Source organism: Pleurodeles waltl, chromosome 5, assembly GCF_031143425.1.
Source record: "Pleurodeles waltl isolate 20211129_DDA chromosome 5, aPleWal1.hap1.20221129, whole genome shotgun sequence".
Lineage (NCBI taxonomy): Eukaryota > Metazoa > Chordata > Amphibia > Caudata > Salamandridae > Pleurodeles > Pleurodeles waltl.
Window position 1 is genome coordinate 779,557,794 of NC_090444.1, and position 22,862 is coordinate 779,580,655.

At 43.7% G+C, this 22,862-nt stretch overlaps 1 protein-coding gene across 43 annotated transcripts in view; it reads right to left on the minus strand.

Moving 5' to 3' along the window:
- TRDN (triadin) overlaps positions 1–22,862 on the minus strand; it is a 1,868,677-nt gene that overhangs the window by 783,258 nt on the left and 1,062,557 nt on the right. For all 43 annotated transcript variants that reach the window (XM_069234794.1, XM_069234791.1, XM_069234779.1 and 40 more), the window contains 2 exons: positions 13,609–13,653; positions 13,481–13,516 (listed from right to left, as the gene is read on the minus strand). In XM_069234794.1, coding sequence (XP_069090895.1) covers positions 13,481–13,516; positions 13,609–13,653 — 81 coding nt within the window. The remainder of the gene's footprint in view (positions 1–13,480; positions 13,517–13,608; positions 13,654–22,862) is intronic.

Consider the following 22,862-nt stretch of genomic DNA (forward strand, 5'->3'; position numbering starts at 1 on the left):
ACCTTGCAGTGGGTTTTCATTCTATACCGGGTATACAGCAATTCATTTGCTGAAATATTAAGAGCGAAAAATAGGTATCAAGAAAACCTTTGTATTTCCAAAATGGGCAAAAGATAAGGTGTTGAGAAGCAGTGGTTATTTGCACATCTCTGAATTCTGGGGTGCCCATAGTATCATGTGAATTACAGGGCATTTCTCAAATAGATTTTTTTTTTACACACTGCCTTACATTTGGAAGGAAAAAAACGTAGAGAAAGACAAGGGTCAATAACAGTTGTTTTGCTATTTTGTGTTCCCCCAAGTTTCCCGATAAAAATGGTACCTCACTTGCGTGGGTAGGCATAATGCTTGCGACAGGAAACACAACATAGACACATCACATTTTTACATTGAAATCTGACATGTTTTTTGCAAAGTGCCTAGCTGTAGATTTTGGCCTCTAGCTCAGCTGGGACCTAGGGTAACCTACCAAACCTGCATATTTTAGAAAACCAGACACCGAGGGGAATCCAAGATGTGGACACATCACATTTTCCCAAAGAAAACAGAGTTGTTTTTTGCAAAGTGCCTAGCTGTGGATTTTGGCCTCTCGCTTGGCCGGCACCAAGGGAAACCTAGCAAACCTGCACATTTTTGAAAACTAGACACCTAGGGGACTCCAAGATGCTGTGACTTGTGGGGCTCTGACCAGGTTCTGTTACCCAGAATCCTTTGCAAACCTCAAAATGTGGTGAAAAAAACCCTTTTTCCTCTCATTTCGGTGACAGAAAGTTCTGCAATCTGAGAGGAGCCACACATTTCCTTCCACCCAGCGTTCCCCCAAGTCTCCCGATAAAAGAGGTACCTCACTTGTGTGGGTAGGCCAAAGGCCTGCAACAGGAAATGCCCAAAAACACAACGTGGACACATCACATTTTCCCAAAGAAAACAGAGCTGTTTTTTGCAAAGTGCCTAGCTGTGGATTTTGGCCTCTAGCTCGGCCGGCTCCTAGGTAAACCGAGCAAACCTGCACATTTTTGAAAACTAGACACCTAGAGGAATCCAAGATGGGGTGACTTTTGGGGCTCTCATCAGGTTCTGTTACAAAGAATCCTTTGCAAACCTCAAAATTTGGCCAAAAAAAACACTTTTTCCTCTCATTTCGGTGACAGAAAGTTCTGGAATCTGAGAGGAGACACACATTTCCTTCCACCCATCGTTCCCACAAGTGTCCCGATAAAAATGGTACCTCACTTGTGTGGGTAGGCCTAACGCCCGCAACAGGAAATGCCCCAAAACACAACGTGGACACATCACATTTTCCCAAAGAAAACAGAGCTGTTTTTTGCAAAGTGCCTAGCTGTGGATTTTGGCCTCTAGCTCATCTAGCACCTAGGGAAATCTAGGAACCTGCCCATTTTTGAAAACTAGACCCCTAGGGGAATCCAAGATGGGGTGACTTGTGGGGCTCTGACCAGGTTCTGTTACCCAGAATCCTTTGCAAACCTCAAAATGTGGCGAACAAACCTTTTTCCTCTCATTTCGGTGACAGAAAGTTCTGGAATCTGAGAGGAGCCACAAATTTCCTTCCACCCATCGTTCCCACAAGTCTTTCGATAAAAGAGGTACCTCACTTGTGTGGGTAGGCGTAAGGCCTGCAACAGGAAATGCCCAAAAACACAACGTGGACACATCACATTTTTCCAAAGAAAACAAAGCTGTTTTTTGCAAAGTGCCTAGCTGTGGATTTTGGCCTCTAGCTCGGCCAGCTCCTAGGTAAACCTAGCAAACCTGCACATTTTTGAAAACTAGACACCTAGAGGAATCCAAGATGGGGTGACTTGGGGGGCTCTCACCAGGTTCTGTTACAAAGAATCCTTTGCAAACCTCAAAATTTGGCCAAAAAAAACACTTTTTCCTCTCATTTCGGTGACAGAAATTTCTGGAATCTGAGAGGAGACACAAATTTTCTTCCACCCATCGTTCCCACAAGTGTCCCGATACAAATGGTACCTCACTTCTGTGGGTAGGCCTAGCGCCCGCGACAGGAAATGCCCCAAAACACAACGTGGACACATCACATTTTCCCAAAGAAAACAGAGCTGTTTTTTACAAAGTGCCTAGCTGTGAATTTTGGGCTCTAGCTCAGCCGGCCCCAAAGGATAGCAAACCTGTGCATTTTTTAAAATTAGACACCCAGGGGAATCCAAGATGGGGTGACTTGTGGGGCTCTCTACAGGTTCTGCTACCTAGAATCCTTTGCAAACCTCAAAATATGGCCAAAAAACACTTTTTCCTCTCATTTCGGTGCCAGAAAGTTCTGGAATCTGAGAGGAGCCACAAATTTCCTTCCACCCAGCTTTCCCCCAAGTCTCCCAATAAACATGGTACCTCACTTGTGTGGTTAGGCCTGGTGCTCGCGAAAGGAAATGCCCCAAAACACTATCTTGACACATGAAAAGTATCAAATACAAAACTACCTGTTTTTGAAGGGGGGGCACCTGCGTTTTTGGTCCTGAGCTCAGCTGCCATCAGGGAAACCTACCAAACCCAGACATTTGTAAAACTAGACACCGGAGGGAGTCCAGAGAGGTGTGACTTGCGTGAATCCCCCAATGTTTTCTTACCCAGAATCCTCAGAAAAGCTCAAATTTAGCTAAAAAATCTGTTTTTCACACATTTCTGTTTAGGATCACTGCACCGGGACAAATTTCCTACCACCCAATGTTCCCCTCAGTCTCCCAGTAAAAATTATACCTCACTTGTGTAGGTGGGCCAAGTGCCTGTGACAGGGAAGAGCCAAAAACATGCTGAAATTGAGGGGGAACCAAAGCGGGTCCAAAAGGGCAGTTTGAAAAAAAGCATTTTTAGGCTGACAAGTGCAGCAGAATTTTTGTCTATATAGATGAGACAATGTTGGGTGGTAGGAATTTTGTGGATTACTGTAGATTCCGTAAGGTTCCATCACAAAAATGTGGGGAAAATGTGTGATTTCCAGGAAAGTTGGAGGTTTGCAGGGCATTTTGGGTAAGAAAGTGGTATGGGGTGCATGTGAAGCACACAACCCTAGAATCAACCAGATGTTTAGTTTTCAGATGTGTCGAGGTCTTGTGGATTATTCTACATGGCAGCGTCCCAAAGCCAAAAAAGTGCAGCCCTCACCATTCCTAGTAGGACGATTTTGAGAGTTACCAAGCTCTCATGGCCCAAATGTAAAACCAAAAGCCCAAATAATCAAATTTCCTCTTGCTTGCCGTGGGATAAGATGTTTTAGTGTGCTGGGGGAGAGCTGAAATACTGTTACCCCATTCAGTAGGGGTGGGGGCATAACCAGGCCCATTCTGGTTGGTAGCCACCCCCCCACCATTATTTTTTATTCCATGGCATCTAGTAGACTTTCTGCCTCCTGGGGTGTGGATCGGGGGTAATTGCCCCATCTGCCCACTGGTGGGCAGAACAACTTCGACCCATTTATATTTGGGGTGAGGGTATGGCCATACCCCCACCCTCTTATTTTGAAAAAAAAAACTTCTCCGGTCTCTGGTGAGCTTTCTGCCCCCTTTGGGGCAGATTGGCCTAACAAAAATAAGCTGATCTGCCCCCATGGGGGCAGAAATGGCCTAAATACAATTTGCCCCCCAGGGGAGCGAGGAGCAACCCTTGCCTAAGGGGTCGTGCCCCATACATAAAAACATAACGTAAATAAAAATACATATATATCCCTGGTGTCTAGAGGTTTCTGCCCCCCCTGGAGGCAGGTTGGCTTAATTATATTAGGCCGATGTGCCTCCGGGGGGGGCATAAAAGGCCTCAAAATATTTTGCCCCCCCTGAGGAGCCTCCCTTGCCAAAGGGGCCGCTCCCCTTATGTGTCAGTATCATAAAATAAAAAACTCCCTGGTGTCTAGTGGTTTCAGACCCCCCTGGGGGCAGCCGATCTGCCCCCGGGGGGCAGAAATGGCCTAAACACAATGTGGCCCCCGAGGGAGGGACCCTTGCCTAAGGGGTCGCACCCTACACATAAAAGAAAAAATATTCCTGGTGTTTATTGGCTTTCTGCCTCCACAGAGGCAGATCGGCCTAATTATATTAAGCCGATCTGCCCCTAGGGGGGGGCAGAAAAGGCCCAAAAATATTTTGTCCCCCTGGGGAGCGGCCCTTGCCCAAGAGGCCACTCCCCTTATACGTAACTATAAAAATAAAAAAATTCCCTGGTGTCTATTGGGCATTTTTGATGCCTGATCGCATCACAATCCTGCAGCAGAAATGCTGTGAGAGACAAGAAAGGAAAGGGAAGGTCTTTCCTTTCGTGTCCCCCCCCCCCCAAGCATTTCTCAGCATGATCCGACGTGACCTCTGATGATGTCAGCGCGTGATTTGCGTGCTGATGTTGTCAGACGTCACTGGGAGGTGGGAGGGGATCAGGGGTGGAAGGGGAAGCGATTCCTCTTCAATCCCCGACTGGGGGGTGTGGGTGGGAGGCCGGGTGCAGGACGTGCTGATCTCGTCCTAGGCACACAGCAACCATGTGCCTGGACGTGACCAGCTTGCCCGCGGCACCTACGGGGTTAAAGGCCCATCTGAGAGCCATGTTTTTGTCTTTGCGTACATTTTTATAAACTCTCTTTCCACTACTTTTTTGAGTACATCTATTTCCGTAAATCTGTTTCAAAGTACACAGATGATATTATTATATTTATTTATGATATTATTATGTGTATTTATGTAGCTGGCATGACAAGATATAGTGACCGCTTAAGAATGAGTGTTCCGGGATTATTAAGAGTCATTTCTAATAGGGAGGACAAAGCTGAAATTCCATTTTCAACATCATTTTATGACATGGTTATGAGATACACAATGGTGATAGGATGATAACTCTGCACTTGTAATGGATAGTGGAGAGCAGTAACACTCCACCACAGCTATACAATTATAAGTTAATCTCCAGGGAATGGGGAATATCTGTAATGCCTGGTTTTCAATGAAGTGCCTCCCCACATAAACACATTGCTAAACTGTTTTATATCATTCATAAAGCCAAGTTTTTTAGAAAAAACTCACTACCTTGCCCAACACTGACAAATTCTGGAAGATAACCTATTATACACAATAATGTAAAAACAAAACTCAAGAAAAATCCCACGCCTGTTTAATAAAATAGAGTGAATTTACAATTTACACATTTTAAATTTAACTTACAATTTTGAAAAATAGAGGAAAAATAGAGTACATTTAAATAAATTATTTGACACTAAACCAACAAAAAAACAATCAGTAGAACTGGAGATATGAATTTCAAAGATTTAAGGTAAGTATAGCACAGAGAACCACTCACAGTTATCTCATCGTGCTACACCGTGCTACAAAAGTCACAAGTTGAGGCTGACCATGATGGAGGACATGATGGGGCTTGTCCAACTGAAAACGTTTCCTTCTCAAAGTCCAAAGTGAAATGTCCAAGTCATGGTGGAGGAGACTGCAAGAGCAGGGAGAGCATTGCTGATAGTATTTGGTGTAGCATGAAGAGCAAGCTGGGCATCGTGGATGTTAGTCTTTTTAGTGCAAAGATCCTGTTAGGCTTTGCAGACTTTCACTGCTGGAGCTCCACGTTGGCGGTCTCTGCGGGCTGTTGAATGATTACCAGATTTCACTTAATGTTTGCATTGGTGATTGATGTGGGCAGCAAGACCTTCGCACAAACAGGCCCATTTGTGAATGGGAAAAGCTGAAAACTTCAGGATATCATCTTTTTTCCAGGAGGAGCTCAACTGATGCCACACCAAGGGTTAAGAAACTGGGAGGCACTTCTTGGGGATCAGGAGCTCACTTCATCAGAGGCCAGCAGGGCTCAGGCACATCCAGTTGTAGTTCCAGGCAGATCTTACACAGCCGGTGAGCCGAGGAGTTGAATGGAGGCCTCTAGGACTTGTTATGTCCCTGTAGCTCTGAACAGGAGGCCACATCAGCTGACCCTTGGAGTTACTTCAGGTAGTTTGGGGTGAAGTGAGCTGCCTCCCAGGGCTATCCCTGGATGTCTAGATGCACAAAAGGCTACTGTGAAGCTCTTTGTGTGTAGACTAAGGTACCTATTTTGAAGTGCAAATGGGTCTGTGCACAGCTCTTCCCCATTCTGCCCAGATGCAACCGTTGTGCTGTAGAACATGGCCAAAAAGCATTGACAAACACAGTACCTCACGTAGGTAAGACCTGTTTACTGTGCCAATGCTAGCTTGTGTGACTCATCTTTCATCCTTTATATTGTGTACTGTGATCTGGTGCCAACAGATCAAGTATGTGCTATACAAAGCTATGAAATAATTACTTTATTGGAATTCTTATTCCCTTTTAACATTTTACCATCACATTATCTCCCAGTAACATCCCTTTCTTTTTGTGCACTTTGAACTGTTTTGGCCAGTCCCGTTTGACTAAACACCATTCCATCCTGGCTGCATGTAATAAAAAACTTAAAAATACAAACAGAGGTCCCCTTGCTTGAATGCTACTTGATGAACACTTGGTGAACTCACTAATATAAGCGTGACTAAATCAAATGTATATCATCACTGTCCAGGAAGAAGGAAAATATGTTCAAGCCTAAATAAAAATATTTAAATACTGAAAGATCATAGGGAGGCCTAATACTGAGAGAGTGAGGCACAATACAGAGGAAAAGACCTGCAATATTAAAAGAGAGTTAGTTGTGCACATTGAGATGCTAGAAGTGCGCAATAAGGAGAGTGATGCTAAGGAGAGACACAAGACTGAAATAAGGAGCATGCATCAGGAGATAAAAGGTGACAGAAATGGTAAAAACATTTCCTGGAGTCAGGAGTGAGATTCGTCCCATTAGGCCTCTGAGACTTCTGGCTGACATTGTTAACATTATGGACAAACGACATTGAATACAGGTGTCAATAAGGATAACCGGCATTGGGCTTGAATTATGGGCTGTCCATGTAAATATAGAATGGGTGGTCACTTTTGCAGGCCTAACAGTAGTTAAAAACGAGCTTGTGAAGTTTTCACTACCAGGACATGCAAAACTTAAAATGTTAGCCTATGAGAGGAGTAGGCCTTGCAGTTTGGACAAACTAATTGTTTTTCACTAACAGCACATGGAAAAGTTAAAAGTACATGTCCAATGTTTTAAATGAAATGCAACCCTGCCATACGGGCTCTTTACCGCCTACATTAGAGGTGACATACATCCGTGACTATTGTATTGAATTGCCATTTTCAGTATTTTCTTTCATACAATTTTTTCTAGTACCTGCAATAATAAACACTTGTTCTGTCTATAGTGCTGTCCCCTGCTGGTCTTATCTGCGCAAAATAAAACTACTAGTAACTAAGGGCCAGATGTAGTCAAATTCAGAATTGTGACTCGCAAGGGGGTCGCAAAGGTGCACCTCATTAATATTAATGATGTGGGTCGCAATTTGCGACCCCTTTGAGACTCGCTGCACTCACAGGGATGGTGGCCTGCTGGAGACAGCAGACCCCCAAGTCTGTGACTGCTTTTAAATAAAGCAGTTTTTTGTTTTGTTGTAATGCATCCCGTTTTCCTTAAAGGAAAACGAGATGCATTACAAAACTAAAAAATGTTGTTCATGCCATTCACAAAGGGGTCCTATGGGGACCCCTTCCCTTTTGCAAATGGGTTACCACCAGTATGACACTGGTGGTAACTGCGATTGTTTTGCAACCGTGTTCACGGTCATAAAACAATACAACATTGTGCTGCGACTCACAATTTGGAAGGGGAACACTCCTTCCTAATTGCAACTCGCAGTCCCGTTTTGCGAATCGGTAACCAGGTTACCGACTCGCAAAACGGGAATTGGGCATTGCAATGTGCTTTTTGCTCTTCGCAAACAGCAAAATTCACTGTTTCCGACGTGCAAAAAGTTTTGTACATCTGACCCTAAGTGAATAAATAAATGTATTGGTGAGACAGTTTCCTACTGCCCCTGAATCTCAACCTGCACTCTTCTGGGGGGAAGTCTTATCTCTTGACAAAGGTATCCTTCATGGTCGGATACCTCAGCCATTCTCTCCAATCTAGGGCCAGTAGGGCATCCTTCCCATCACCAAGAATATGCCTCCATAGGACAGACCCCCAATCCTCCACAGGGATCCTGTGTGCTACTAGAGTGACCTCAAACCACCTGTCTATGTCAACCCTTTCCCCAAAACCAGGAACCAAATCTCTGGGTGTGTTGACCTTTTCTTCAGCACTGGAATTGGCAGTTTTGCTGCCATCACTGGACTCTATTTGCAATGCTTTGAAGTCCAGTTCCTTTAGACTCAGTAGTTCATTAGCCAGCAAGATATTTCTTCAGCCTCCTTCAGCCTCAGCTCTCCTTTACTCTATCAGGGCTTTGTCAGCCTCAGCTGTTCTCTCCTCTGTAGCGATCCTGGCCAACTGTAGTCTTAGGTTGCCCACAGCCTATCTGTCCTTCAATTCCTCAGGGGATATGGTGTAGGAGGAGACATTGCTTCCTGCATATGATCCAGCAGGGGGCCCCTCTCTTTGGGCTCCTCTCTGTCCCCTGGAGCCACTGCTAGATCCTTTCCCTCCTCATTATCATTCTGGAGTCAACCCTCTTTTGGTCCTCTGCTGCAACCTTCAGCCTAACGTGCTTCCTCAAAAGCAGCTAGGGAATCCTGCAGGTCTTGCTCTGTGGCCTAGCCTTGTTGTGGGCTTTAATGGGGATAAGGTCCATCTCATTATAGTCTACTGGGAAGTTGCAATTAGGGGTGGGCAGGTGGCTATAGGATATCGATATAGGTATTTTTAACCTTAAGCAGCTAAATAATTTATCCTTCTAAGTAGGGTTACATGCACCTACCAAATTGTATCTTGTGAATGAGACAGTCAGGGGACTGTATGGTAAGGGGAAAAAGGAATAGGAGACAAGTCTCAGCAGTCTTCACCTCTGCTTGGATGAATCTCATTTGAAAGACCCATTTAAAATCAGTCTTAGCAGAAAATATTTGCAAGCCCACTTACTGTGCACTACTGGAGAAAGAAAAGGCCATGTGACAGAGATAAACTATTTCAAATCAAAGTTTATAATCTCCGCAGGTATCAGCAGGCCCAAAGATGTATAACAGAATATAACCTTCTCAGGTTATTTTGAGTAGATCTGGCAGGGAAAAAAGCCTTTCTGTAGGTTTACTGGAAAGCAATGTGTCAATTAATCAGCGGCATGCGAATCAGTGCTTTTAAGTTACCTGTTTTTGCATACAATCTACAATTTTCAAATGTGTTATGTTAGATAAATACTTGCAATAATGATATGGCTAACATCACTGGCTTTTTGGGGGTGGGGGTATGGCTAATATCACTGGTGATTGGGAGAGGGGAAGTGCTAGTCTTGGAAAATACGTGGTTGACCAAGGACGGCACAAGCATGAAAGTAAGTTTTCTCATAGTAGAAGAAAGGTAGCAGTATGAAACATCAGATGGTTCGGAGGTAGTACTTCAATACCATCATAAAATCTGCTCTGGGTTCTTTCCCTGTGATTTAAAAAAAACATTGTGTGCATTGCAGCAAGTTCTTTCTCCTCTGTCTGAATGTTTTCATCCTCGATGTATGCCTCTATTCCTCCCTCTTCCAATTTCTTTAAACCTTGACCGTGGTACAAGAAGCAAGACATGTGCGGTAGCATGGTCTTTCACCCATTAACTAAGACCTTGCTCTCCTTTATACTGGAGGATCCTTCCTCCTTGACACCCCTTACATTCACTAGTAATTTACACTAAGCCATGCCCCTTCTATGGGATCCAGGTGTTTTCTTCCGTGTCCTATCTGTGCACATTCCCCCCTTTTCCCAGCCTTGACGTATGCTCCTCTTCGGTGTTCATATTTTGATTTCTCATTCTCCAAGATGCAGCTATTCATTCCTATCACACCCACTTGCCACGCCACCAGTCTCCTGTGCCATTTATCCCCCTTACACCATGTGCGCCAGCTGATCTCTTCCTTCCCTCTTAGGACCAAGGCATTACCTCCATGTTTCATTGAATTCGATTTTCAATTTCAGGTACCAGTGGTTTTGCCAAACATTTGTAAAATATTTAGGACAGGTCTCCAGTAATCCTGACCCATGCAGAAAATGATGCAGGTGGTTTCCAAAACAGGAAACCAGTCAACACAAGATAACTTTATTCATCATGACTGGTTCCTGTTCATTTGTTTATTCCACCACTCTAGATGACTGATAATCCAATACATGTCAGCATCTTCCTTTGAGATTATGATACTTTCCATGCTACACCTCCAAGGAAAAAATGCTGCTACCAGGCAAACAATCTTTCCACAGCAGAGGCAGCCCAAATTTTCGACAACAGAGGTAAAACTCAAGGTCTCTGCAGGCCAACTTGAGGAGGCTGACAGATTAAAACTTGAAAAAAGTATTTACCGGCAGGGGAATTTAGATGGAAAGATTTGAAATATCCTCAGATATCAACTAAACATATATACAAGACTATTACCTCCATGTCCCTCACATATTCATGTTTTAGGTATGCCAATGTTAAAATATTTACGCTATACTGCTGAATTATGAAACTCTATCTAATGCATAAATAGTTCATGGCCTTAATACTCACACTTGTGCAGAAAAATACGCTAAGAAAATTCCTGTGGGATTTGCTTTTAAATTTTCTAAAAGCCACAGAATTGACGTCTAGGAAAATGCTCAAATGACAGGGGGCTCCTTCTCTTGAAAAGATTACTAAATAGAAAACTTTCTACAAAAACCAACATTCCCTCCAAAATAACAGGGTCACTGACATTATCCATGCCTCTCAAAGATTTATTGATTTTGAAAGTCAGTTGTTAATACTGATTAGCCTTTTCATCATATAAGCAATTCATACCTTCAGGGAAGGGAGACATAGGGCCAGATGTAGCAAGCAGTTTTGCCCATTCTGTTTCTATGGGAAAATGTGTTTGTACATATGGCCCATAATCCCATAATAAATCCTTCCCAATTCTGCCCTTGCTCTATTCCTCCAGCAATGATGACACAATTATCTATTGAATTTATCCTTTGGTGGAGAGGATGTGGTGTAACAGCCAGAGCTAAGTTTGAGTCTTGGCATTACCATCCCCTGATTCTGGGCAAATCACGAACAGCCTGATTTAGAGTGCGGCGGAGGGAGTTACTCCATCCCAAGCATGACAAATATCCTGTCCATTGTATTGCAATCCAATGATAGCCTATGGAGATTGCAATATGGCGGACTGGATATCTGTCATGTTTGTGAGGAGTAACCTGTCGGCAAAACTATAAATAAGGCCCTTGATCTCCCTATGCCTCCCAAAAATTAATGTTGCCTTGTAACTGGTGCTCATGTATAATTCTCTGATTCCTTCGGGTCGAGTTCGCCCCATACAAAAGTACAAAAAAAGTCCATAATAGAGAAATGCATGAAAAACAAATATTTAACATTTCTCAAAAGTCTAAACAAGTATTTGAAATAAATTGGAACTATTTACTATTAAAGGTTATTATGAATTTCCAACACAAATCACCTTGCTCCAAGACTACAAATGGATATCAAAATACATCATGCTTGTTTTTCCACAGTCTAGGAATGTCTGCTCATGGTAGGTAGGATATGGTTTCAGCTATATGAGGAAGCACAGCATCAAGGAAAGTACATCTGGGTTGCACACTGAAAACCTCACAAGAGATCTGCCACAAAATTAAATGAATTGTGTATTTGTATAAAGCAATAAATAAATAAGCAACAAACATATATATATATATATATATATATATATATATATATATACATAGCTAATATGATCAAGTTTGTCTTTCTGAATCAACTTTTAATTCATTTTCAAATTAAGCAAAATAATAGACAATTTTTACCTAAATAAAGCTAACCAAATGTGGTTATGTTCACCAAGAAGCATTGGCTAATGTTATGTTTTCTCTAATATTCAAATAAATGCTCTGGATGTTGCCCTGCTAATATTTTGATATTTTAAATAAATATATATGCTTGCTACAATGCCATGTACCTAGCTGTAGTAAAACAATTATGAATTGAGGAAATAGTACAGTGGCACTAACCTGTGGAGAATTACCTAATACACTTTAATGTCAATATTGGAAAATACAACTAAGATGCAACTACAAAGTAACTACATAAGTAATAGTACAAATAAGACCATGGGAACAGTTGAGTGTGCAGTCATTATACTGCATGCAGTATGTTACATGGTAATAATATGTCATCCACTGCATCAACCTACATTTGCACTTAAGGTGTGTATATGATTACATTTATGAACTCCTTTATTTTTTACCTCCCAAGGTAAATATATTTGGAATTAAGATTAACTATATATTTCCCTTACAAGTAGTAGTAGTTGAATGCAGTGGGTGCATAAATATCATAGGTTCTTATTACTGACCTTGATGTACATGACAGTGAGATATCATACACCTGAGAAAGCAGGGCATACTTTACAGTGGTCATGTTATTGTCCTTACTTACTTCAAAGTGTTCTCAACCTAGACATTTCTTTGCACATTTATATGTGAAAATGTTTTACATGTTCACTTACAGCATTGGCTCATCAAATGCAATAAATATGTTTTTCCAATGATAGTGTATCAAACCAAACGTTCATATCAAATCACACCAAATCGGAAAAATAAGAAAACTGAATTTTATACCACAGTAAAATGTATACTTACAAGTGTATATTATTGATCCAGATTCACTTATGGTTTCACCAGTTTTAATTCTAACCTCTGGTTCACAAAGTTTACCATTTGTGCATGAACAATTTATACATAATATATACAAAAGCTTAACTCATTTGTAACAGTGGATATACATATAAATGATGCAGGTACTTGTCTAAAATACATACACTAGGATTTGAGCTTATGTTGCACTAGTGGGCATTCCTAATGGGGGTCAGAGATTTTACCAGGGGATTCATCTAAAAATCAAACTCAAACAAATACTCTCTCAGTTCTAACTAAGAGGAAAGGTTCTGTGATCTGAAAAGCAGAAATGATTCACAAAAATTCTCAAATGTGTTTTCCAAAAGCTCAGTATACGTAAGATACACCTAGACAATCTAAATGTAGTCCCTGCAATAATCAAGGAAAGTGCAAAAAGCTTACAGTTTTCATCAGGGATAATCAGGAAAAAGATAATTGTAGGATAAAACAATTTACATGGTGGAACAGGAGGAATCCATGTTAAATATGAAAGGTAATAAATGTACTTTGACTTACATGCAATACTACTGTCGAAGGCACATTGTTGTAGCTTATACTCATGTGAGGAAACACCTATGTAAAACATACTATAAGATTTTTTTTTATCAGATCCATACATTTGTTGATCTCTACTAACAATATTGTAGACAATTATATTCTTTAAAAACTATTAATATCAGACAGTCTATGTAGTGTTTACAACTGTAATAATATTTATGTTTTAGCTTTCTTACCTGAGATTTTGGAGCTATCCACTGTGTGTTTATGTTCTGCAAGTTCAAGTCAATAAAAGAGTTGGAATCAGTACAATGTGTGGTGAAATTAGATCCCCTTCAAGATTTAATACCATTCACTTGTTTACCTTTTTTAGACAAGATTTTGGAGGTGTCTTTAGTGTGTCCTTGTTCTGAAATTCCAAGATGATAAACGAGTTAAGAAAGTACATCATTTACAAAAATCAGATCATCAAAAAGCTCTAATAAAATTCACCTCTTTACCTTTTTTAGCTGAGATTCTGGAAATATCTTTAGCATGTTCCTTCACTGTGTATTCAAATTATTACAAGAGTGAAAATGTGTAGTTAGGTTCTTTGGGGAAATTTGTTCACAAATCCTTCAGTTGCAATAGGACTAAATGTATGCTTGACAACTCCCCTGAGCTCAGCCAAGTATCTTTGCTCATAAATCTATCACCTTGTCATTTCAATAATTTTTTAGCTGCATGGTAAATGAATTCTACCTGCGGGGCTTTGTGACTCTAATATCTTTATGACTAAAAGGATACTCTACACACAGGTAAATGAAGATACCCTTGATTTATTGGAGCACCTTTTTACCCGGGATGGCAGTGATGCAGGCTAACAGCAACTGCCTGGTACCTTTCAAGTGTATACATTCCATTACTTACATCATAATGCCCCCCTACGTTCTACCAACACCACCCATCCACCCACACTATTTCAAAGTTAGATCCCAACAATGACATTGCTAATTTGTTTTGTATTTGTAAACCTTTGACAGCCAACAAATGTTATTCTAAGAGGTTCAGTGGTGCATATCATGTTGGAGTATCCCACCACCCGGAAAAAGGACATTTTCATTTCAATCACATTTATATAGATGCAGGGTGTTGGACTTTTGCTTATGCAGGGTCATCCCCAGTCTTTTTGCCTCCTGCCTCCTATTTTTTTTTCTGACTTGTTGCTGTTGGCTTTTCAACTCTGAGCACTTTACCACTGCTAACCAGTGCTAAAGTGCATATGCTCTCTGTGTAAATTGTATGTAATTGGTTTATCCATGATTGGCATATTTGATTTACTAGTAAGTCCCTAGTAAGGTGCACTAGAGGTGCCAGGGCCTGTAAATCAAATGCTACTAGTGGGCCTGCAGCACTGGTTGTGCCACCCACATAAGTAGCTCTGTAATCATGTCTCAGACCTGCCACTGCAGTGTCTTGTAAGTGTATTTTTACACTGTAAATTCGACTTGGCAAGTGTACCCACTTGCCAGGCCTAAAGCTTCCCTTTTCTTACATGTAAGGCACCCCTAAGGTAGGCCCTAGGTAGCCCCAAGGGAAGGGTGCAGTGTATGGATAAGGTAGGACATATAGTAATGTGGTTTATATGTCCTGACAGTGAAATACTGCCAATTTCGTTTTTCACTGTTGCAAGGCCTATCTCTCTCATAGGATAATATGGGGGCTACCTTTAAATATGATTAAAGTGTAGATTCCCCTAGAGAGTAGATGGACATGTGGAGTTTGGGGTCCCTGAACTCACAATTTAAAAATACATCTTTTAGTAAAGTTGATTTTAAGATTGTGCGTTTGAAAATGCCACTTTTAAAAAGTGCGCATTTTCTTGCTTAAACCATTCTGTGACTCTGCCTTGTTTGTGGATTCCCTGTCTGGGTCAGTTTGACAGTTGGGTTGTTTTTCACCTCGCACTAGACAGTGACACAAAGGGGGCTGGGGTGTAACCTGCATTTCCTGATTAGCCATCTCTGCTAGGAGGGAGGGGTGGAGTGGTCACTCTCATCTGAAAGGACTGTGCCTGCCTCTGACAATGCCGGCTCCAACCCCCTGGTGTGTGTCTGAGGCCTTGCCTGGACAAGGCAGAATTTCACAAGTAGTTGTGAGTCCCCTTTGAAGAAAGGTGACTTCAAAGACTAAAATGGGTATAAGAAGGGCACCCAAATCTACTGACTTTAGAAACCCTTCTGGAACCAAGAGGAACCTCTGCCTGGAGAAGAGCTGATAGCTGAGGAAGAAGTGCTGCCCTGCCTGTGACTGTGCTTTGTGGAGCTTTCCTGCAGTGCTGCTTCTGCCACAGTAAGAGGGCAAAGACTGGACTTTGTGTGCCTTCCATCTTGTGAAGAAATCTCCAAGGGCTTGAGTTAGAGCTTGCCTCCTGTTGTTTGAAGTCTCAGGGACAGTAAAGACTTCTCTCTGCCAGCACCTGGAGTCTCTGGAGAGAGTCCTGCCCCGACAAGTGGTGCCCTATCCAGTCGCTGGGCCCTTGAAAGGAAAGCTGGTGGAATCCAAGGAAATCGACTTCGGACGACTTCGGACCGACGCCGCTGCTGAATCCGGTAACGCCACCTGCACCTGACACCGTGACCTTCGCTGGAACGCGACGCTCTTCGCAGGCCCGACGCCGCAGCAGCCCCGCTGAAGTCCGTGACTCCGTGGAAGTCGCCGCACCACGTCGTGACCGACGCCGCTCGAAGTGCGTGGACTCAACGTTTCGCACAGACGCCGCTATCCCCGACTTCGCGCATCGGCTTGTTTTCACTCTTCACCAAAGGTACTGTACTTGGGGGTCTACACGACTCCGTGTCCGGTGCCGCTGGTGTCGGCTTGTTGGGAACAACTCGGTCACGACGCCGTGTTAACATCTCATCGAAGCATTTTTGTTTCTAAGCGCTATTTTTGAGTTTAATCTTTAAAAATTTATAACTTGACTTGTGTATGTCGGATTTTTGTCGTTTTGGTCCTGTTTTGTTTAGATAAATATTTCCTATTTTTCTAAACTGGTGTTGTGTCATTTTGTAGTGTTTTTCATTAAGTTACTGTGTGTGTTGGTACAAATACTTTACACCTAGCACTCTGAAGTTAAGCCTACTGCTCTGCCAAGCTACCAAGGGGGTAAGCAGGGGTTAGCGGAGGGTGATTCTCTTTTACCCTGACTAGAGTGAGGGTCCTTGCTTGAACAGGGGGTAACCTGACTGTCAACCAAAGACCCCATTTCTAACACAGGGATTGTCCTGCTTAGCATTAAAGATATGTTAATATTAGGTGGTTGATTAATACTTCCATTGTCAACAAGATCGTTTTTTGGTAATTTTCCCAGGTTACTCAATAACTATTTCTAGTCCTGCATAACTATTCTTCATGACAGTAATTAGCTTCCATCTAACCTTTATGCATATTTTCTGTGGGTGATATCGCAGACATCTATGTATTGAAGTAATAATACAAAACATTTTAAGCTACCTTACAATTTTAAACATTTGATTGTTGAAAATACCTAATGGCATGACCACTTTGACTACCTCATACTTTAACAATTGGATAGGTGGACAGTCTATTATCCCATTTAGCATCTGCATGCTGAAACATCCTTATTTTAGCTTCGCAGTATTCAGTTTGTTTTGTTTTCATTCTTTTTAATGAAGTTTTTCAGACAAAACAAAGGAGAACAACAAGGAAAACAACAAACAGTTCAATACATAGTTCAGCATTGCAGTGTGATGTTCCGACAAATAACAACTCAAGTAGATGTATTACACAACAATGGGAAAGGGGCAGGGTGAGAAAAAAGGAAGAGCAACAGAGGAGCTCCATGGTACACACCAGGATGAGTGCCAGGAGTCTCATTGCACAGAGATCTGGCTTCGGTGTCTAAATCACCAGATTCACATAGGTAAAAGACACCGACTAATCAGCCACCTCTAGTTCCATAGCGACCACACTTTCCCCTTCCTCAACTTAAGATGCAACTCCAGTGGGGACCATATATCTTTGGGGGGGATTTTGCAGTCATCAGTTTACAATAGGCAGTCAGTTGTGCCTGAGAATATGCCACGTCCTGAAGCCAGCCAGCTCTCCGCTGCGTTGGACGCTGACCCCAGTGCATTGCCACCTGATGCTTCGCTAACAATAGAAGGATAGCTGTCAATTTGCACACATCTGGGGCAACATCCTTATGATAGTCCAGCGGTGCCACCCAGGGCGAGCGCTAGAGGATGTGCACTTCAGGGCAGTCCCATGCAAGATGGAGGAAGTCAGCACAAGGCGCAGCGCACGCACAGCGCATCCCCAATCGGCCCATTCTATGCAACTTCTCCAGGGAACTGTATAATCTATGCAGGTATTTGAAGTGCACTAAGCACAGTCTATAATTGGAGGGGAGTGCCCAGGATTGAGTGCAGCAATACTTCCACTAGTCATCAGTGAGGGGTCTGCTAAGTTCACCACCCACTCCTGTGGGCACAAGGGACACACAACAGCGCAGTCTCCTGCATCTCAGCATAAAGTATTGTGACTAGCCTGCATAGGGAACAGGATGTGAGAGTTGTTTCAATTATCTGGAATGTGGGAGGGACCACTGGAAAAGAGTTCCGTATCATCCAAATGGTGGCTCGCAGTCGATAGAATGTAAGTGTGTCCAGTAGAGTCAAGTCAGGACCCTACAGGGCCCATTGTGGGGCAATAAATGTGTCCCCTGGGTGCAGCGTTCCCATGGACATCAGGCACAGATATCATAGCCAAGTGAAAGTGCCAGCGTCAACAGCGACAGGAAGAGTGTCCAGTAATGGGCACTGTAGGGCAAAAAGGCAGCTTAGCCAAGTCCACCATCGTAGTGTATTCCATCCCCATAACGTACAAGCTACCATGCCTATCTGTGCCCTCGGGTGCGTGGGGTTCAAGTACAGTGCTGTCTGAATGGGACATGGCACCGCGTGGTCATGTTCAGGTGTTGTGTTTGCCTGGAACTATGTTGGGTAAAGCAGTAATGTACAAATTGAGCTTGAGCACTGAAACACTGCAAACCCATATCCAGAGGTCTCAGCTCACTCTCCCAGCTGAAGCATCAGTAACTCCCATAGGATTCAAGGTTGTCCATCTGCCCACGCAAGGGTCACTCTGTAAGACTGAAGCTGTCAGCAGAAATACAGCTGCAGCAGGAGTGGCAGGTTAGTAAAAAAAAACAAATTAGGGTGAACCACCATCTTAGCGATGGCCAAACTCCCAGTAAATGGCAGTGGGAGCTTCAGACAGCTTTCCACTCTCTCCTTCCTCCAAACATGTCATCAGGCGTCCATAATTAGCTTTCCACAAGTCGTCCAGGTCCCTAATTAACGCAATTCCCAAGTATTTCACTGGCTCTCTCACCCACGGCAGCAGGAACTCCGAGAAGAATTTCTCGGTCACATCTGTCAAGGGGAGAAAGATCAATTTTGCCCAATTAATAGCGATACCCGATATGCCACCAAATCTGTTGAACTATCTGATCTTTGGGTCTAAATTATCTCATGGGTTTACAGTGTAACGTCATCTGCATACATGGAGACAAGAATCCTATGAAGCATGAAAGCCAAGCCCCTGTGAGAATGATGCGGTCGTAAATGAGCTGCTAGCAGCTCCATAGCTATGGCAAATAAGATGGGCGATGGGGGCACCCATCTGGTACCTCTTGACAATGGAAAGGAGGGCGCAATTATTCCATTGATCTGTAGGTGAGCAGCATGTTAAGCATATAAGAGGCCAGTTAATCTAATAAACCTGGGACTCACTCTGAGGAGCAAGAGCAGCACAAAGAGGTAAGGCTATTCAAGTATCAAACGCCTTAGTGGCTTCTAGAAAACTACAACTGCACGGAGGTCAGGATCAATGGTATGTACCAGGGAGAATAAGGTACGTAGATTGTGGGTCATCGACCTCCCGGGTTCAAAACCCGGCTGGTTCAGTCTAGCAAAATGCAGCAAAGTGGGAGTAACCATGAGGCTATCAGCTTTATGAAAGCTTTATTGTCCATGTTAATCACTGATAAGGGTTGATATGACTCGAAATGCAGGGGATTCTTGTTAGGCTTGAGTATTGTCACAATCAGCACCTCTCGCAGGGAGGGGGGAGAATGCCAGCAGCCAGGGACTCCTCATACAAGGCAAGGAGATATGGTGCCAGGATCTGGGTGTACTTTTTGTAGAATGCAGCGGTTAGGCCGTCCAGGCAGCACATTGATGATCTGGACAACCTCCTCCACTGAGAAGGGATCATCCAAGAATCATGTATGGCCTCCTCAAGCCATAGCAGCTGCACTGAATCAAAATAGGGTGTGAAGTCTGTGGGGGGCGCGGACTGCATAGTTGTGTAGAAGGAGGAGAAAAAAGTAGTCATCTCACTCTTTATGGTTTCATTACCAACACGCTTGTGTAGTTGGACATCTTGTAATTTGACCATCTAATTGGTCAACCATAGTTTGCACAGCAGATTGTCTAGTGTATTACCATTCCTATCATCCCCACCATGGCACTGAGCCCATGCTTTCTTCCCCAAATAATAGGTTTCCATTTGTGCCATTTCTTCATATTCAGTGAGTTTGTCTTGAATCGCCGGCCATGTGGATGAACTACAGGTTTCAAAATATTGGAGCTCCAAAGCAACAATCTCCTCCTCTAGGTGTGAAAACTAGCTACGCAATGCTTGCAGCACACATACCTGTTTGATATTTAAACTCCCCTTATAACAATCCTGAAGACCTCCCATTGGGTTGATTGCGACAACAGTGAGTGTCATTGTGCTCAAAGAATTCCACTGAAACAGGCAGAACTTCATCCCTGAACATCTGGTCCTGAAAAGTCCCTCCCAGGAGGCTCCAAGCAGAGGTGCCAAGTAGCGCAACCTGCTAAGCTCATCTCTAACAAAACTGAAGCATGATCTAGCAAAGACCACAGCAAATGTTCGATCTTAGAAGTCCAGGTGTCAATATCGCACACTGCCAGCCAGTTAATCCTTGACCATTTGGTGTGCGTAGCAGCTATACATGTACCCTCCACACTATCAGCATGTCTAGAGCACCATAGATAAGTGAGGTGATTGTCAGTCATTACCAAATGCAACTGCTCAGCTGCGCAAGAGTGCAGGTGCTAGGATTCGCTAGATCAGTCAGATTTGGGATCCATGAAGGGAATGCACTGGGTGCTAATCTGGGATGACTCTTACCCTTCTCAGCACTCTAGATATAATCCCACCATCGCACCTGCTAAATCAGGAAGTTCAGTAGGTCTCAATCACTCCATGCAGGCTGCCCAGGGTCTAGCAGTCTGCCCACAACTAAGACTTAGTTCTCTCTCCCAAGGCATCTCACATTCAGCTGGACGATCACAGATCAGGTGCCCCCTTGGGAATTCTCACAGGGCAGCTCTCACCTGCCTGCATCCCCTGTCCTGGGCTGCCGCAAATATCCTCCTGTGACTTCCCTCCAGGTTCAGCATCTCTGCCACTGGTCATCCAACAGCTGGCCAACCACTGGCTGAAAATCACTCACCTGGCTTGGTTTTGGGTGTCACTGCTTCCTGCTCTCTGTAACCCACTAGAGTGCAGCACTCTCTAGGTGGTCCTGTCTCAGGGCACATGTCTCTTTGAGAAATCATGCAGGGTAGGCCTCTGCTCAGTTATGCCTCAGTTCCGAGACACTGTAAACGGCTGTCCGCTGCTCCCAAGCATAGGTTAGCCGGCCACAGCCACATCTCCGCCAGTTGTCCAAAAGCCATGCAGCCCCTCTGCCTAATATCCCCTACCTCGCACAGTTGTGATCATCCCTGCCCAACAGCTTCTCACTTCACTGGAGTGTAGCACTCTTCAGGTGTTCAGTTCTCGCTCAATCACACTGCAACAACCCACCATGAGGAGCTACAGAAGTGGGTCTCACTCTCACTTCAGGCCTGGTGCAGGCCCATCATCTTCACTCCATATGTCAGCTTTACACATATTCTCCAAGCAGAAATTCAGGGTTTCTACAATGCAGCTATGCAAGAGGCATGCAGGCACCCCCGGGCAAGCTCTAGTGCCCCAGTCAAATTAGGATTAAATACCGGATAGGTCTCACCTACAGGCATGGTCTCACTGTGTGGCAGCCATCTTCCTGTTTTGCTCTCTAGCGCCTCTGCAAAGGTCATATTGGTAGCATCAGTGGCCACCACTTGCCTCCTGTCCACTTGGCAGGTAAAACTAGATGCAAGGCAAATCACTATTTAGGTGTCTTGGCGATTTACCTCAATTATCCACACAAGCTGCACAAACTATTCTTCCTCCTTTTTTTACCTATTCACAGGCTAAAGGAGTATTCTCAGCACTTTATACCTTTCTTCATTTGTCTTTTACTTGTAGTTCTAATATCTTTTTGTAGGCTGCTCATCCCTCCAGTTCAAAGAAAGGAAATTGTGAGTGAATAAACTAAGACAGCTATAGGACTAATACTCTTGTATCTCAAATCTGAGTGTGTGATAATCTTATAAGATTAAATTTTTGACTAACACATGCTTCAATGACAGGTAAGACTTATAAGTACATGTCCTGCCTTTTACAAACATAGCGCCCTGCCCTAGGGCCATCTAGAGCCTACTTTAGGGGTGACTTATACTTACTAAGAGGGGAGTTTAAGGCTTAGCGAGTAGTTTTAAATGCCAAATCAAAGTGTCAGTGAAAGTGCAAACACATGCCTGGCAATAGCAAGCCTGAGACATGGTTAAGGGGCTCCTTATATGGTTGACACAACCAGTGATGCAGGCCCACTAGCAGCATTTAATTTACATGACCTGGGTACATGTAGTGCACTCTACTAGGGACTTAGAAGTAAATTAAATATGCCAGTGGGGGATGAGCCAATGTTACCATGTTTTAGGGACAGAGCACACACATTTTAACACAGGTTAGCAGTGGTAAAGTGGTAAAGTCCTAAAGCCAACAAAAATGAGATCAGAAAAAGTGGGGTGGAATGCAAAATGTTTGAGGTGACCCTTCAGAGAGGGCCATTTTCCAACAGTGGGTTTCGGGGAACAGGCCCCAGCTTGGGGGACCCACTGGGGCAACCAACTGGTATGTCACAAATGTGGGGTGCTCGGGATGTATGTGCACCTTTGGTTCTCTTCATGAGGGCCCAGGGGTGAAGGATGTAGGGGTGTTCTTTGGCATTGGGTTTTCTTGTCCTGGAGCACTCGTGGTTGGGGGTCCTCAGGTCTCAGGCCACAGGTGTTGTATGGGAGTCCAGGAGGGGAGGGGTGAAACTACAGTGGACATGAGGTGAGGCAAGATGGGGGACATTGTTGACATCACAGGTCTACTTCAACTGACGACAGCAGCGACGGGTGCAGTGGTTACTTTAGGTGGTGGGTTCTCTCACTGTAGTGGCTGCAGGAGAAGGGGGCCTGCATGCTGAGGCTGCAGGCGACTTCAGGGAGCCCAGGAGGGATGGACTTGGACTCTGGACAGCTGGGAGACATTGCTGACACCCGAGGTCGACTCCCACTTAAGTCGGTCATGGCGGGTGCAGTGGTGACTTCAGGAGTCTTGTGGTTCTAGAGGCTGCAGAGTCTTTTCTTTTGAGTTGGTTGG